This window comes from Salmo salar, chromosome ssa23 (assembly GCF_905237065.1).
Source record: "Salmo salar chromosome ssa23, Ssal_v3.1, whole genome shotgun sequence".
Classification (NCBI taxonomy): Eukaryota; Metazoa; Chordata; class Actinopteri; order Salmoniformes; family Salmonidae; genus Salmo; species Salmo salar.
The window spans coordinates 21,592,630-21,611,533 of NC_059464.1; the positions used below are offsets into that span (position 1 = coordinate 21,592,630).

Below are 18,904 nucleotides of genomic sequence, written 5' to 3' on the forward strand. Positions count from 1 at the left end.
ATTTTGCAACCCTCACACACAGGAAGTAGATGGCTGAAAAAGACCGCTCCACAGGTGGGCGGGGCATGCGCGTTGCTACTTGCTGTTGCTCAGTCAGGTTTGTCTATAGATGGAATTGTATGAAGCTTCTGATCTTGGCTCATTTGATTTAGTGGTTCAGGCATGATATAGGTCTTGTGCATTAGTGAGGAGGGACGTTATAGTCGCGATGGGGTCTGAGACTGACGTATTTGTGATGTGGCCTAAGACTGGGCGCATGTGAAGCATGAATGTTATGTGGGGCTCATGCTCTGTGCTTTGCACATCGCATGTGCATTGTTGCGTTGAGTTTCTGAATCCCCCTTTTGGATGCCTGTCTGGTTAACTCTTACTAAATGTTGACTTTGTCCTCTATGCTTCCAGAGCGGCGGGTATAGAGGAGGAGACAGAAACTGACAGGTAAACAACAGAAAAGTTGGTCTGGTCTGGGTCTGGTCTGGGTGAGGCTCTCTGGGTGTGATGTGAACTGAGCCCTGTTGTTTGAGTAATGCTGGGATCAGAATGCCGTGTTGGCACATTTACATTGTTTTGCTATATTTCGCTCTGTGTCCCGGATTGAGTTTCTGCAAATAGCAGGATCTCCGTAAAGCTGCTTCCTTGAGTGAGTTTTTCCATAGTAATGACATGGACAGGCTACCTAAAACAATCATCCCCCCCACTGTGAAGCGTGCAGTGGGACAGTGTACTGCGTTGTGCCGTACCCGAGGTTAAATCCCTCTCTGTCCCCTGGTGACCTGTACAAATGTTGGCTGACAAACTAAAGCCTTAGGCACCGGCCACTCTTGATCTTTAATCTCTGACCTCACGGCAGGGGTCACCGCCTCTCATTTGTTCTCCTGCACACGTTCCTGTTACCTTTAAAGTTTTTTCCATGGTTTTTAAACGGCATGCTGTTGCACAATGTTGAAGCGGCTGTTCTACAGTATCTATGTCTGTTGCCTTTGAAAAGGGATCCTGCTGTGTGACTTTTACTGCCTCTGGTGTAAAAGTCCGTTTTTATATTTGCTGGATTTGATTTGAGGACTCCAATGTAACTTTAATTGAGTTTGCGATTGAGTAGTTTTGCTAAATTGCCGTAAATCCAATGGGGACTGAATGGAAACTATGACCCTACTGTCTTGGCTCTACATCTCTCTATGTAAAACCAAACTCTATCATGCAATGGCTCTCATTTCACTGCAGCCAATAAGGTGCCTGGGTGTCTGTTTTGACTGATGTCAAAACAGGTGTCTGTTTTGACTGATGTTTTCAATAGACCGGACCAACCATGATTACAGTCTCGTTCTGCTTCAACGGCTGTATTGTATTCGGAGGGAAGAAATGTGTTTTAGTGATGGCCTAAGAGGACGTACAGTACTGTTGCATCCATGCATCTCAACCGTTACATAGGCCTACACCTGTTATTAATGTGCCACATTGCCTTGATCTCTTAGCTATGGATCTGTGGGACGGTACCTTGATTAGTAGTGTTACTGAAAGCTCTCCTGTCGATGCTATCTCAGAACTGCATTAACAGAGCTGGGCTGTGGAGAGGAAGTGGCTGTATGACTTGGCAGGCTAAGGTGACCGCAGGAGACCTGATCTGGGAAAACACGCCTGCTGTCTGTCTGCACTGTGACTGTTCTTTACTGAAGGAAGAGGGAGTTGGGTCATTCAGCCAGTCAGTCAGTCAGTCAGTGTGTGGTTCTGATGGCTGATGTTCCTGGTGTTGCCAGACCTGGTGGAAGAATCAGAGGAAGCTCTTAGGGGAGAGGCCACAGGTTGGCTGTTAGGATCGGAACATTGGCCTAGTGTTGAGAGAGGGAGGGAGAGGGGGGATAGAGAGAGACTAAATCACACAAAAACAACACTAGACACTATGGAACACAAAGTTTTTACTATCTCGTCCTGGAATATACAAGGTCTGAGGTCATCTGCCTTTGGCCTAAATAGCAGGAACCCAGACTTTTTTAAGAAATTGGAAATACAGACATTGTCATCCTACAAGAAACATGGTATAAAGGAGACAAATCCACTTTTTGCCCTCTAGGTTACAGAGAGCTGGTAGTCCCATCCACCAAACTACCAGGTGAAACAGGGAGGAGACTCAGGGGGTATGCTAATTTGGTATGGAGCAGACCTAACCCACTCTATTAAATTAGTCAAAGCAGGAACATTTTACATCTGGCTAGAAATTAATAAGTAAATGATCCCAACAGAAAATAATCCTCCTGTGTGCTACCTATATCCCCCCACTAGAATCCCCATACATTACAAATGACAGCTTCTCCATCCTGGAGGGGAGATCAACAATTTCCAGACCCAGGGACATGTACTAGTCTGTGGCAACCTAAATGCCAGAACTGGACAAGAACCTGACACCCTCAGCACACAGGGGGACAAACAACTACCTGGAGGTGACATCATTGCCTCCCCCATCTGCCCCCCTAGACACAACTGCGACAACATAACCAGCAAAAATGGTCACAACTCCTGCAGCTCTGTCGGTAGGCTTTGAGGGGACTCCTACGGTAGATACACCTATAGCTCATCTCTTGGCAGTAGTACTGTAGACTACTTTGTCACTGACCTCAACCCAGAGTTCACAGTCAGTCCACTGACACTCCTATCAAATCCCAGCAAAATCACACTCTACTTGAACAGGCTCAATCATGAGTCATCAAAGCCAAAGGATTTGAATAATATTAAGAAATGCTACAGATGGAAGTAAAGTAGTGTGGAAATCTACCAAAAAACAATTAGGCAACAACAAATTCAATCACTTCTAGACAATTTCCTGGACAAAATGTTTTACTGTAATAGTGAAGGTGTAAACTTAGCAGTAGAAAACCTAAACAGAATAGTTGACCTCTCCCTATTAAATCTAAAAATGTCAAGCAGACAACCTAAGAAAATTAACAACAATGACAAATGGTTTGATGAAGAATGCAAAAACCTAAGAAAGAAATTGAGAAACCTATCCAACCAAAAACATAGAGACCCAGAAAACCTGAGCCTACGCCTCCACTATGGTGAATCACTAAAACAATACAGAAATACACTACGGAAAAAGAAGGAACAGCACGCCAGAAATCAGATCAAATACAAATCTTAGAATCAACTATTAAAGACTACCAGAACCCACTGGATTCTCCAATTACCTTGAATGAGCTACAGGACAAAATAAAAACCCTCCAACCCAAAAAGGCCTGTGGTGTTGATGGTATCCTCAGTGAAATTATCAAATATACAGACCACAAATTCCAATTGGCTATACTAAAGCTCTTTAACATCATTCTTAGCTCTGGCATCTTCCCCAATATTTGGAACCAAGGACTGATCACCCCAATCCTCAAAAGTGGAGACAAATTTGACCCCAATAACTACTGTGGGATATGCATCAACAGCAACCTTGGGAAAATCCTCTGCATTATCATTAACAGCAGACTCATACATTTCCTCAGTGAAAACAATGTGCTGACCAAATGTCAAATTGGCTTTTTACCAAATTATCGTATGACAGACCACGTATTCACCCTGCACACCCTAATTGACAAACAAACAAACCAAAACAAAGTCTTCTCATGTTTTGTTGATTTCAAAAAAGCCTTTGACTCAATTAGGCATGAGGGTCTGCTATACAAATTGATGGAAAGTGGTGTTGGGGGAAAAACATACAACATTATAAAATCCATGTACACAAACAACAAGTGTGCGGTTAAAATAGGCAAAAAACACACATTTCTTCCTACAGGGCCTTGGGGTGAGACAGGGAGGCAGCTTAAGTCCCACCTTCTTCAACATATATATCAACGAATTGGCGAGGGCACTAGAAAGTCTGCAGCTCCCGGCCTCACCCTACTAGAATCTGAAGTAAAATGTCTACAAAAAAGGTCCAGTTGCCAGGACCACAAATACAAATTCCATCTAGACACCGTTGCCCTAGAGCACACAAATAACTATACATACCTTGGCATAAACATCAGCGCCACAGGTAACTTCCACAAAGCTGTGAACGAACTGAGAGACAAGACAAGAAGGGCCTTCTATGCCATCAAAAGGAACATAAAATTCGACATACCAATTAGGATCTGGCTAAAAATACGTGAATCAGTTACAGAACCCATTGCCCTTTATGGTTGTGAGGTCTGGGGTTCGCTCACCAACCAAGAATTCACAAAATGGGACAAACACAAAATTGAGACTTCTGCAAAAATATCATCTGTGTACAACGTAGAACATCAAATAATGCATGCAGAGCAGAATTAGGCCGATACCTGCTAATTATCAAAATCCAGAAAAGAGCCGTTAAATTCTACAACCACTTAAAAGAAAGTTATTCCCAAACCTTCCATAACAAAGCCATCACCTACAGAGAGATGCACCTGGAGAAGAGTCCCCTAAGCAAGCTGGTCCTGGGGCTCTGTTCACAAACACAAACACACCCCACAAAGCCCCAGGACAGCAACACAATTAGACCCAACCAAATCATGAGAAACAAAAAGATAATTTCTTGACACATTGGAAAGAACTAACAAAAAACAGAGCAAACTAGAATGCTATTTGGCCCTAAACAGAGAATACACAGTGGCAGAATACCTGACCACTGTGACTGAACCAAACTTAAGAAAAGCTTTGACTATGTACAGACTCAGTGACCATAGCCTTGCTATTGAGAAAGGCCACCGTAGGCAGACCTGGCTCTCAAGAGAAGACAGGCTATGTGCACACTGCCCACAAAATGAGGTGAAAACTGAGCTGCACTTCTTAACCTCCTGCCAAATATATGACCATGTTAGAGACACATATTTCCCTCAGATTAAACAGATTTCGATAAACTCCCATATCTACTGGGTGAAATACCACAGTGTGCCATCACAGCAGCAAGATTTGTGACCTGTTGCCACAAGAAAAGGTCAACCAGTGAAGAACAAACACCATTGTAAATACAACCCATATTTATTTTCCCTTTTGTACTTTAACCATTTGTACATCGTTACAACACTGTATATGTACATAATATGACATTTGAAATGTCTTTATTCTTTTGGAACTTCTGTGAGTGTAATGTTTACTGTTAATTTTTATTGTTTATTTCACTTTTGTATATTAACTACTTCACTTGCTTTGGCAATGTTAACATGTGTTTCCCATGCTAATAAAGCCCATTGAATGAGAGTCAGTCAGAGAGAGAGAGTCAGAGAGAGAGAGAGGCGGTTTTGGGTCTTAAGGGCTTGCGGCGGTGTATAAGGGTATGTATTAAGCTGTAAATGTTGGGTATGTAGCTATGCCATGAGGCAGGTCATAAATCACTTAGCTGGGAGCTATGACATCAGTTTGAGGTACCTGGGCTGCAATTTTGTAGAGAGTCTGTATGCGCAGTCCTGGTTTATGATTCAGACTCACCAGGGGTCTAAAGGGACACATGTGACCACGTATAAAGCCACACACATACGCACTGGACTGATCTGGAAGTTGTATTTTGGGACGACCTGGGTGGAATGTGTGTGTGTGTTTACGACTGTGTGTGTGTGTGTGTGTGTGTGTGTGTGTGTGTGTGTGTGTGTGTGTGTGTGTGTGTGTGTGTGTGTGTGTGTGTGTGTGTGTGTGTGTGTGTGTGTGTGTCGCATGTGTACTGTACATTGTGACGGATGGAGTGTGAGTGGTATTGGTGTCTAGTATCAACTTTCTAGTATTAATACATGCTACGGTGTGAAATTTCACATGAACTGTTTGCATTCACTATGGATTATGTCATATCCTTGCTAGTAAGAGCTGAAAGCACTGTGTGGGAGAGGCATTCAGAGAGTCAGTTAGTGGAGCTGTTGTCTCAGATTTTCCCTGACATTCCGTGTGGCACGTCTTCAATTTCTTAACTCCCGTGCTGTCGATTACTGTCAACATTGACTATTTTCACATGCCAACAAAGTTTACAAAAGATAATGACACAGTATGTATTTGTACAGAAACACCAAGGACATTCTTTTCAAGCGGCAGCCTCTGAAGGGAAAGTCCAAACCCATGTCATGTGAGGTTTTCGAGGAGAGGATCATAGCGAAGAGTCAAGTGAATGAGGCACAGTGAGGTGTGACTGTAGTACTGACTGTGATCACGGTCGCACAACATTAGATTATGGGTTGGGATATAATCTGTGGGTGGGCGTCGTCAAACACACAAGCAGCAATTACCCTGCAAACATTTGATATCTTAATCACTGTTTCATAAGACAGGGAATCAAAACATGACAGTTGAAATAGTTATCTTGCACGTATCCATTTTAGAAACAACCTTCTTTTCATCTACCGCTGAGCCCTCGCTGGCAAACCCTCTGTGAGAATCTCCACCTGGCTCCATCTTCCTGATTGCTCCAGATTATGTGAGGATTACAGATCGTGAAAAGCAGAGGAGTCAAGCACAGATCAGCAGTTTACACAACCTCAACTTTGCCTTGTCATAACCCGCTCACAATCTAAACTTAAAAACATTACATAACAAAACCATTAACCTTCACAACGCAGTCCTTGATTGGGGACTACTTGAAATGTGGTTGAGTTCTGGTTCAAGTTGAGTTCCTTCTGGTGAGTCTATAAACAGGCTGTTGATCATGAGCTCATGATGTGGCAAAGTGGGCCTGTCGTCACGGTGACGAGGAAGTGATGCTGTGGTGCCTCTCAGAACCCCTGCAGGGTTAGGGTGAGAGGGTCATCGTGTTCAGACAGCTGTGTTAATCCTCACTGTTCCAGACTGATCTGTCACAGCCTCCACCCTGAGAGACCTACCACAAGCACACTGAGTCACAACGAGAGAGAGAGGGAGAGAGGGAGAGAGAGAGTATTTGGTTTTGTAAACAGCTGAAATCACAGAACAATACAAAGTCATGTTCTGTCCTTTTGTGTCCAGGGAGCAGGAAGTGAAAGGTGTCGGCTCTGCTGGAGCCACATAGCAGACAGGGTACAACAATTATCTTTTAGGGGTCAGAGGTCAAAGGTGACTATTATGTGTTAAAATGCTGCTAGTAAATGGCTGCGTATGGGGTCACAACCTCACCATGTGGTAACCCTCCCCCTCAAGGCTTCGGGGAACTCCCATTCCTGACTAAAATGTGTGACACGCACACACACTGGGCTAACAATCCCAAACATGCAGGAGCTTAGAACAACAGCCTGCTTGGCTGTAGGTGACACCATGTGTGTATGTGTGTTAAGCCTGCAGAGTGGTAGAGATGAGGAAGCTCCTAATCCCCTTTCATTTGCTATATATTGCTTATGGATTGACCCAGTGCCATTCAAACCCATGCCGGCTGCATAATTGTCATGCCACAGAGATTAAATGATTGTGTCCCACCCCTCAGCCTTTTTAACCCTCTCTGAGGTCATCATCGTCAGGGTAACAGTGGATAACTGGAACAAACTGAAGGCCATGCTCGACCCGTTTGGTTACAAACCGCTCTTCCCCGGCGCTATTTCTCACTCACACACATACACAAATACACATCAACTGTTTACAGAGGTGCCTGGATACGGGTTGTTGTTTTGTACTCAAGAGTTCATCTCAGATTGGATTTTGATGCTTTGGAATGTTCATTACTTCTCCAACTGTGCTTATACAGTATACTTAAACAACATGTTTAATATACATATGTGGTGTTGTTGAAGCTATGGTCCGTGCCTGTCAAATTCAGAGCTTTGTGTTGATCTTGCGACCTCTTGCGTTCGGGGTTGTGTCTGTGTGCCCTATTGCTCTTTGTCTTGCGTCTTTGTTTGTGTTCCATTCAGGGTCGTGTTTGTGGGACCGTACTGCTCTATGGTTGTGTTTGTGGGACCGTACTGCTCTATGGTTGTGGTTGTGTTCCATTCAGGGTCGTGTTTGTGGGACCGTACTGCTCTATGGTTGTGGTTGTGTTCCATTCAGGGTCGTGTTTGTGGGACCGTACTGCTCTATGGTTGTGGTTGTGTTACATTCAGGGTCGTGTTTGTGGGACCGTACTGCTCTATGGTTGTGGTTGTGTTCCATTCAGGGTCGTGTTTGTGGGACCGTACTGCTCTATGGTTGTGGTTGTGTTCCATTCAGGGTCGTGTTTGTGGGACCGTACTGCTCTATGGTTGCGGTTGTGTTACATTCAGGGTCGTGTTTGTGGGACCGTACTGCTCTATGGTTGTGTTTGTGGGACCGTACTGCTCTATGGTTGTGTTTGTGGGACCGTACTGCTCTATGGTTGTGGTTGTGTTCCATTCAGGGTCGTGTTTGTGGGACCGTACTGCTCTATGGTTGTGGTTGTGTTCCATTCAGGGTCGTGTTTGTGGGACCGTACTGCTCTATGGTTGTGGTTGTGTTCCATTCAGGGTCGTGTTTGTGGGACCGTACTGCTCTATGGTTGTGGTTGTGTTGCGCTGTTGCGCTGGCTGCCGGGCTTTGTCACATATCTGTGCTGTGACTCAGAGCTGTACTCACAGCAGAGGCCTTGTGTTTATGAGGTGTAACTCATTAACTCTCTAATGCTGTATTAACAATCACTTTCTTGTAGGGGCTTTGTGTGTGGTTTTATGGAAAGCTGGGAAACATGTATGTTAAAGAGACACATATGGAACTGGGTTTATACACAGAACACTCTGTTTCTTCATTATCAGCTACCTGGCAAGCTCAGGACAGTCCTGACCTTCATTTGCAACTTGAGGTATTTCATTAATGTCATGCCAATGTTGTTAAAAAACCCAAAGTGAGACTGTTGTTGTTTATCAGCTATCTGAGTGGTTACATTTGTTGCTGTAAATGTGAACCTGGAGTGTGAATGGGTGTCTACAAAAAGAACTAGCCAGAGAAAGAGAGAGAGAGTTTTCTTGAAAGATAAAGAATAAGGTAAAGTAGAGGATACTAAGTACAGAAAGCAGGGAGGCAGATCGTTCCTCAACAACCCCCAGACTTCCCCTGAGATGGGCAGTCCTTAAAAGGACATGGCGAGCAGCAGGATTGGCTGAAAGAGCTATGGCTTGACACTGTATTGGCCGGTTGGGTTAGAGTGACCTGCAGGGAATGGAGCAGGTTTCCAAATAAGGAAGATAGTTGCTATGAAAAGCCAACTGACATTTACTCCTGAGGTGCTGACCTGTTGCACCCTGTGATTATTATTATTTGACCCTGCTGGTCATCTATGAACGTTTGAATATCTTGGCCATGTACTGTTATAATCTCCACCCGGTACAGCCAGAAGAGGACTGGCCACCCCTCATAGCCTGGTTCCTCTCTAGGTTTCTTCCTAGGTTCCTGCCTTTCTAGGGAGTTTTTCCAAGCTACTGTGCTGCTACATCTGCATTGCTTGGTGTTTGGGGTTTTAGGCTGGGTTTCTGTATAGCACTTAGTGACATCGGCTGATGTAAAAAGTGCTTTATAAATACATTTGATTGATTGATTGGTTAGAGCTGGCCTTTACAATACAGCAGGGGCATGGAAGAAAGGGATAAGGGTGAGCAGAGAGAGAGAGAGAGAGTGGTGAGAGAGAGTGGTGAGATAGAGAGAGAGGAGAGAGTGGTGAGAGAGAGTGGTGAGATAGAGAGAGAGAAAGAGAGAGGAGAGAGTGGTGAGAGAGAGTGGTGAGATAGAGAGAGGAGAGAGAGAGTGGTGAGAGAGAGACAGTGGTGAGAGAGAGACAGTGGAGAGAGAGGAGAGCGAGAGAGTGGTGAGAGAGAGTGGTGATAGAGAGTGAGAGAGTCGTGAGAGACGGTGCTGAGAGAGAGAGAGAGAGAGAGAGAGAGGGGGGGGTGAGAGAGAGAAGAGTGGTGAGAGAGAGTGGTATGAGAGAGAGGGAGAGAGAGGGGGGGGTGAAAGAGAGAAGAGAGTGGTGAGAGAGAGAGGGAGAGAGTGAGAGCAGATGAGCTCCCGCGTTTTTCAGCATGTTTTTATAAAAAGATAGATTTAGAGTTAGATAAACTTGGATTTTTCAGGAAGGAAAAATACAGGATACTACCCTCCACAACATAACCTTCACTCCAAATCAAAACTCCAAACCTGGAACCTGATTTTGGACAAAATTACATGGAAGGATTCCTACTACCAAAGATTCTTATTACCAAGCTACTGTACAGCAAATGCTCTGGGAAACAAACAACAGAAACCTGAAAACACCATCCAACCTGGAACTGAGTGAGTCATGTTTAAGTCTGAAGCTACTTTTAAAGCCAAGAAGAAAAATACATTACAATGATATATTTACTTTATAAGGACTTAATGTTAATGCTATGTTAAGGCTACCAAACTTGCTAGGACAAAACAGATCTGACTGCAACTTCAATTAGCACTGAGGTGTGAAGTGAGAGGTGTCAAAGCCACTGAGCGCAACAATGGCAGGAGAGTTTCACAGCCTACCCCACCCAAATGCAGAGGCCTTTGAAGCCCCCTCCCGCTGTTCAGAGGTCATTACAATACAGTACCCTCTGGATGTAAAAAATGAGAACGCACGAAAAGAGTACAAAAATAAGCTCCTTATGGAAAATCAAGAGACACTTTTTGCTGACTATTAGTAAAATGGGAACATAAGCAGCTTAATCTTCCACACAGACCATCCCCTGGCATGGCGCAGTGCTATATAAACACACTTACCCCTCTGTTAAGGGGGGGGGTAGCGATGGGTGGAAACTCAGGATACTAGAGAATGAGGACTCAATGTCAACCTGTACAAGTCTGGAACAGTAATGGTACAGGACAACCCCAAACCGTTTCAGCTGGACTTTCACATAATCGCAGAGAAAGCTCAGTAGGATAAGCTCTCCCTTGAGAAAGATACCCCCACCCCGAGCGTGTCAGACCAGACCTCTTCATTAAACAACCCCACAGACCAGCAACCCCAAGCGGAAAGTCTACCTCCCAGTACTACTCCCTCATTGCAATGAAGGATAAGGCAGGTGGAGTTGGAACTGCAGGTGAACACACTCTAGTCAGCACACAACATAGTCCAGCTCAACAATACCTCCCCCAACCAGAGCTGAGGGTGGAGAGAGACATATCTACATTCTGGACTGTGGTGAGACAACATCAACAGGAGAGGATCAGAGTGCTGGAGTAGAAGGTGAGAACAATGAAGTGTGACAGAGAACAACCCATTAGATAGCTGGCCACCCCCGCAGAGAAGCCAGCAGAACAGCCCACCTCACACTGACCAAAGTCTCGACATCACAGCAGGACAGACAAATGAAGAACCCCAAGCCCAGGGGATCCCACCCCCTCTGAACACCTCCCCTATCAGCCACCCTGATAGCCCTCCTGACAACCCCCACACACCCACTGAGGACATACACAAGCCACAGATTGTACTTCTTATGGACTCAAACAGGAAATATATACAGGAAAATTATCATTTTCCCAAACACAGTGTCTAAACTCTGGTGTCCAAACACCCAGTGTGTCCTAAGCCTTCTGTCTGAGGACCAACTAAGGTCACCCAGCCACATAACAATACACACAGGCACAAACGAGCTGAGAACACAGCACGAAAGGGTGGCCACAGCACTCAAGGGAGTGATTGAAAAAGCTTCTTCTACTTTCGCCAACACACAAGTGGTTATCTCCACCCTGCTACCACAAAAATACTGCCACCCTGCTACCATACACAAGGTAAACGCAAGTATTTCCCGTGACTGTGCCTCAAAACCAAAAGTCTACCTGGCCCACCACTCCACCCTGGATTTGAACAGCCTTTACGACCAGGTCCACCAATACAAGGCAGCAGTGCCCACCTTCGCCCGGACCCTAAAGGACATCGCCCTCAACTGCAGCTCCAACACCTCACACAGGAGCAACAGATCAACAGACACCCCGCCCAGTCCAGAGAGACACTCGCCCACCTTGCCCCCCCCCCCGGACCTACACAGAGAGGACCTACATCCACACCACAGCACCACTAGCCACATCCACACCCCCACCCCAACCAATCAACACCCCCCCAAGTCAACCATGCCCACACCCCATTTAGGCCCACTCAGATCCGACCTCTGCCCCTCCTGCCCACCCCATGCCCCCCATTCCCGCTAAGAGGCCCTCAGCATGAAAGTCACACATATTCGCCCAGGCCGTGAGCAGGCAAACAGGCCCAACCCCCACTCTTACACTAGCCCAAGGCAATGGTGTGTACCAGATGCTCAGCAGGCTCTGCTCACACAGCAGGCTCTGCTCGCCAAACTACACGACTAACAACATTGGACTCTTCATGGAACACAAAGCCTTCACTATCTCATCCCGGAATATCCAAGGCCTGAGGTCACCTGCCTTTGGCCTAAAGAGCAGGAACCTGGACTTCACCAAAGAAATCAGAAATACAGACATTGTCATCCTACAAGAAACATGGCGTAGAGGAGGTGGACCCACTGGTTGCCCTCTAGGTTACAGAGAGCTGGTAGTCCCATCCACCAAACTACCAGGTGTGAAACAGGGAAGGGACTCAGGGGGTATGCTAAATTGGTATAAAGCAGACCTAACTCACTCTATTAAATTAATCAAAAAAGGAACATTTTACATTTGGCTAAAAATTCAAAAGGAAATGATCTTAACAGAGAAAAATGTCCTATGTGCTACCTATATCCTATATCCCCCCACTAGAATCCCCAAACTTTAATGAAGACAGCTTCTCCATCCTGGAGGGGGAAATCAATCATTTCCAGGCCCAGGGACATGTACTAGTCTGTGGCGACCTAAATGCCAGAACTGGACAAGAACCTGATACCCTCAGCATACAGGGGGACAAACACCTACCTGCCCAGCATTCCCTCCCCTATATACCCCCCTAGGCACAACTACGACAACATAACAAAAACTCCTGCAGCTCTGTGGCACGCTGGGTATGAACATAGTCAATGGTAGGCTTCGAGGGGACTCCTATGGTAGGTACACCTATAGCTAATCTCTTGGCAGTAGTACTGAAGAATACTTTATCATTGACCTCAACCCAGAGTCTCTCAGAGCGTTCACAGTCAGCCCACTGACACCCCTATCAGATCACAGCAGAATCACAGTCTACTTGAACAGAGCAGTACTCAATCATGAGGATCAAGAAATGCTATAGAAGGAAGGAAAGTAGTGACAAAACCTACCAAAAAACAATTAGGCAACATCAAATTCCATCCCTTTTAGACAACTTCTTGGACAAAACGCTTCACTGTAGTAGTGAAGGTGTAAACTTGTCAGTAGAAAACCTAAACAGTATATTTGACCTCTCAGCTTCCCTATCAAATCTAAAAATATTTATCATAAAACGGAAGAAAATGAACAACAATGACAAAAAGATTTGATGAAGAATGCAAAAACCTAAGAAAGAAATTGAGAAACCTATCCAACCAAAAACATAGAGACCCAGAAAACCTGAGTCGTCGCCTTCACTATGGTGAATCCCTAAAACAATACAGAAATACACTACGGAAAAAGAAGGAACAGAAATCAGCTCAATGTAATTGCAGAATCCCTAGACTCTAACCCCTTCTGGGAAAATTGGAAAACAATAAACAAACAACAACACAAAGAGTTGTCTATCCAAAATGGAGATGTATGGGTAAACCAACTCCAATCTTTTTTGCCCTATAACAAAGAACAAAAACATATACATGATCAAATAAAATCTTAAAATCAACTATTAAGTCAAATAATGCATGCAGAGCAGAATTAGGTCGATACCCGCTAATTGTCAAAATCCAGAAAAGAGGCGTTCAATTCTACAACCACCTAAAAGGAAGCGATTCCCAAACCTTCCATAACAAAGCCATCACCTACAGAGAGATGCACCTAGAGAAGGGTCCCCTAAGCAGGCTGGTCCTGGAGCTCTGATCACAAACACAAACAGACCCCACAGAGGCCCAGGACAACACAACACAAATCATGAGAAACAAAAAGATAATGACTTGACACATTGGAAAGGTTTAACATAAAATTGAGCAAACTAGAATTCTATTTGGCCCTAAACAGAGAGTACACAGTGGCAGAATACCTGGCCACTGTGACTGAATCAAATTTAAGGAAAGCTTTGACTATGTACAGACTCAGTGAGCAAATTCTTGCTATTGAGAAAGGCCTCCGTAGGCAGACCTGGCTCTCAAGAGGAGACAGCCTATGTGCACACTGCCCACAAAATGAGGTGGAAACTGAGCTGCACTTCCTAACCTCCTGCCAAATGTATGACCATATTAGAGACAAATATTTCCCTCAGATTACACAGACCCACAAAGAATTTGAAAGCAAACCCAATTTTGGTAAATTCCCATATCTACTGGGTGAAATACCACAGTGTGCCATCACAGCAGCAAGATGTGTGACCTGTTGCCACAAGAAAAGGGCAACCAGTGAGGAACAAACACCATTGTAAATACAACCCACATTGATGTTTATTTATTTTCCCTTTAACATTTGAAATGTAGTTATTATTTTGGAACTTTTGTGAGTGTAATGTTTACTGTAAATTTGTATTGATTATTTCACTTTGGTTTATTATTTACTTCACTTGCTTTGGCAATGTTAACATATGTTTCCCATGCCAATAAAGCCCTTCAATTGAATTTGAATTGAATTGAATTGAAATTGAAATTTAATTGAGAGACAGTGGTGAGAGGTGAGAGAGAGAGAGAGAGAGAGAGAGAGTGGTGAGAGAGAGAGAGTGGTGAGAGGGTGGTGAGAGAGAGGCGAGAGAGAGAGAGGTGTGTGTGAGAGAGAGAGAGAGAGAGAGAGAGAGAGAAAGAGAGTGGTGAGAGAGTGGTGTGTGAGAGAGAGAGAGAGAGAGAGAGAGAGAGAGAGAGAGAAAGAGAGTGGTGAGAGAGTGGTGTGTGAGAGAGAGAGAGAGAGAGAGAGAGAGAGAGAGAGAGAGAGAGAGAGAGAGAGAGAGAGAGAGAGAGAGAGAGAGAGAGAGAGAGGCGAGAGAGAGAGAGTGGTGTGTGAGAGAGAGAGAGAGAGAGAGAGAGAGAGAGAGAGAGAGAGAGAGAGTGGTGTGAGAGAGAGAGAGAGAGAGAGAGAGAGAGAGAGAGAGAGAGAGAGAGAGAGAGAGAGAGAGAAAGAGAGTGGTGAGAGAGTGGGTGTGTGAGAGAGAGAGAGAGAGAGAGAGAGAGAGAGAGAGAGAGAGAGAGAGAGAGAGAGAGAGAGAGAGAGAGAGAGAGAGAGAGAGAGAGAGAGAGAGAGAGAGAGAGAGAGAGAGAGAGAGAGAGAGAGAGAGAGAAAGAGAGTGGTGAGAGAGTGGTGTGTGAGAGAGAGAGAGAGAGAGAGAGAGAGAGAGAGAGAGAGAGTATGCTTATTAGTTGACAGCATGGAAACAGAGGTCTTAGTGATGCCCTGTTGAGAGCAGGGGCTGTTTCCCAGAGGGAATGGCATTCTAAACACAGAGGAGCTCTAGCAGCCATACGCTTTTGAGAATCACATTGTTTCCGCATTAAGTCAATCAGCCTCTGATTATAGCTGCCGTCCAGATCCCTGCCCTTGTTTGTGTGTGTGTGTGTGCCTGCATGTGTGCGTGCGGGGGGGGTTCTGGTACCCAGATGCGCTCAGACGCACATCCTAACACCCAGGAAACGTAGACACAACTTCCTCTTTATAGCGAGCAGAGTGACATGAATTACAGGGTGTCTGTGATATACTGTAAAGTCAGCAACATATTGCATACATACATCACCGTTACAACACTATAGTACTCACACAGTTGTTGAACCTGTCTTCCATAAGCAGGAGAGTGAGATACATAGAAGCTGACTTGGCCGTGAGTGGTGTGACTCGACACTGGGGAGATGACTGAGCCGTCCTGAGAGAGGAACTGAACATTCCCTCGCCCCCATGTTCCCCACCCCCTGGCCCCGCCCCCTGACCCCTACCCCGCCCCCTCGCCCCCGTATCTCTCCTCTGGGACTCATCTCCAGCCACTGAGAGACAACAGCAGAGCAGATGAGATGGAGAACACAGGTCGACCTACAAATAGACATTACACACCAAAACAGAACTGATAAATGCACCAAAAATGTATGTCTGCCTCCCAAAATTGAAGGCCAAAATCTCTGGGGGAAAAAAACTGTTGACATGTTCCAGATCTGTGGGGGTGGTGGTGGAAGATTGTTAGTCTGTAATGGATTGTGTGGCCTTGTAAGTGTGATCCACTATTTGAACTAATCCTAGTTCCTAGACAGACTGCTATGGCTACGTTTGTCAGTTAAATAAAGCACAGACTATTTGGTTGTTATGTGGCTGGCATGTAGATAATGCTAACTCTGGTCTGTAAACATATGAAAAGCACAGCAGAGACTGTTTCTGTGTGCCACCCATGAAAGCTATAGTACACAGAACATAATATGGATTATATTTCCCGCCAGTATAAAGCCATAATAGAGACTTTATAACGGAGATTCCCTTCCGATTGTATCTTATCTGAGGAAGAGAGAATAACATGTTTGATGAATTTCTTCTCTGATTCAGGAACTTAATTTCCCATGAATCAGTGGGAACATTATACATCAGATCTTAGTCCGAAATAACAATACGATAAACATACGTCAGGTACCCTAATGTAATACGATCTGGGCGTCTGCCTCGAGCTGTCGCAATTCTTTCACAATCTATCTCTTTCTCTCTCACTTTCAGTCTTTTGTCTCTGACTCAAAAATAGTGGGGTGTTGTTATTCTTGGAGTCTGGTTCTGAAAGGGAAGTCTCTCGATCAGTGGGCCGTGTTGCCAAGCTTTTATTGTGAAAGAGGTGGTTCTCAGACAGGCTCAGGCTGACTCATGCAGTTAGAGAGAGAGAGAGAGAGCGAGAGAGAGAGAGAGCGAGAGAGGGAGGGAGAGAGAGAGAGAGGGAGGGAGGGAGAGAGAGAGGCTGAGTCTGTCACTGTCTGGCTGCTGGCTGCTCTATATATGCTGCTCTGCTACCTGGCAGACCGGCACAGAAACAACCACACACACACACACACACACACACACACCTCCTGGGGACTACCTGAGCACCAGACAGACACACTCACCTGGACCACATCACTGAAGGTACTAACAACTTTTTTAAACAAAAATATGTTTTTTTTTGAACACACTTCAGTGGAAGTAATTGTTTATGGAGAGAGAGAGAAGGACGAGGGGAAGCCAGGAGAGGGTGAGCAGCAACGAGCAAGATGCTTTTCATTAACTCTCTGTCATGTTCAGTTCATTAGAGAGAGAACAATGAGCACACCACATTAGCACAGCCACTGTTGCTTCATGCTTACCTCACTGCTTTAATGAAATACAGTGTTGCCGTTGTAGTAAAACTTCACGAGCTAAAACAGATGGGATTAAAATCACAAAATCTTCTGGAAAAAAAACGTTCAAACCGAAGGGTTGAATTGAGAGAGGGAATGAGGGAGTGCAGAATAAGGAGAGAGACAAATGATAGAGAAGGAGAGCCAGGAATGCCTTTCCTTTATTTCTGTCTGCTTTGCCAGCCGCTCACCCAGTTAATGTTAAAAGCATGTGTTGGAGTATGGATGTGTGGTTTATAGGACCTAGGGAGGCAGAGATAGAAGCCCATTCATTCACTGAAGGCTCTGGGAAGTGGTTCGTCTGAAGAGGAGGGCTGCAGGCAAATGACTGCTTTACTAAGGGTGGTAGGGTCTGTGAGTTTGCAAGGAGTTGTAGTGTGAGTTGATGTATGGATAACAGTAGTCCAGTGCCCGTTGCTTTATTGTGGGTTGTGTCCGTGGTGTGTTAGTGGTGAAAGACTAGGTATGCTTATATAGGCCAGTTGTGTGGTGCCACTCTTGGGGTCTGTCTGATTAGTTAGCGCAATAGTGTCTGTCAGGAAAGAACAGTAGTACCAGTCCTTCACCGGTTCTCTGGTTTCTACCCCCTCCCTTCCTCTCTCTTTCTCTGGCTCTCCTCCTCTTTCTCCTTCTTCCTCTCCACTCCTGCTGCTAATCCCGTTTGATGGCGATGTCTTTCCCATTCCAATCCCAGGAAGAATGTCTTGAGCCTTCCTGCAATAAAGAAAAACACTCCGTCTCACCGGACAGAGAGAGGGAGACAGGGGAGGGAGAGAGAGAGAGAGGGAGACAGGGGAGGGAGAGAGAGAGGGAGACAGGGGAGGGAGAGAGATAGGGAGACAGGGGAGGGAGAGAGAGAGAGAGGGAGACGGGAGGGAGAGAGAGAGGGAGACAGGGGAGGGAGAGAGAGAGAGAGGGAGACAGGGGAGGGAGAGAGAGAGAGAGGGAGACAGGGGAGGGAGAGAGAGAGACAGGGGAGGGAGAGAGATAGAGAGAGAGAGAGAGAGAGAGAGAGACAGAGGAGGGAGATAGAGAGAGAGTTAGAGGAGGGAGAGAGAGCGAGATAGAGGGGAGGGAGAGAGAGAGAGAGAGAGACAGGGGAGGGAGAGAGATAGAGGGGAGGGAGAAAGAGAGAGAGAGACAGAGGAGGGAGAGAGATAGAGAGAGAGAGACAGAGGAGGGAGAGAGAGAGAGACAGGGGAGGTAGAGAGAGAGAGACAGGGGTAGGGAGAGAGAGAGATAAAGAGAGACAGGGGAGGTAGAGAGAGAGAGACAGGGGTAGGGAGAGAGAGAGAGACAGGGGAGGGAGAGAGAGAGATAAAGAGAGACAGGGGAGGTAGAGAGAGAGAGACAGGGGTAGGGAGAAGAGAGAGACAGGGGGAGGGAGAGAGAGAGAGACAGGGGAGGGAGAGAGAGAGAGACAGGGGAGGGAGAGAGAGAGAGACAGGGGAGGGAGAGAGAGAGATAAAGAGAGACAGGGGAGGTAGAGAGAGAGAGACAGGGGTAGGGAGAAGAGAGAGACAGGGGGAGGGAGAGAGATAGAGACAGGGGAGGGAGAGAGATAGAGAGAGAGAGAGAGAGAGAGCTCACTGTTCATTCTCGGTACTCCTCACCTGTTATTCTATTATATATATGAAATGGCTCCACAGATGATA

At 45.6% G+C, this 18,904-nt stretch overlaps 1 protein-coding gene across 1 annotated transcript in view; it reads left to right on the plus strand.

The window, feature by feature from the left end:
* The window catches only part of LOC106584205 (palladin), a 143,626-nt gene that overhangs the window by 96,929 nt on the left and 27,793 nt on the right, over positions 1 to 18,904 (plus strand). The window contains 1 exon segment of the mRNA XM_045705935.1: positions 403 to 438. Coding sequence (XP_045561891.1) covers positions 403 to 438 — 36 coding nt within the window.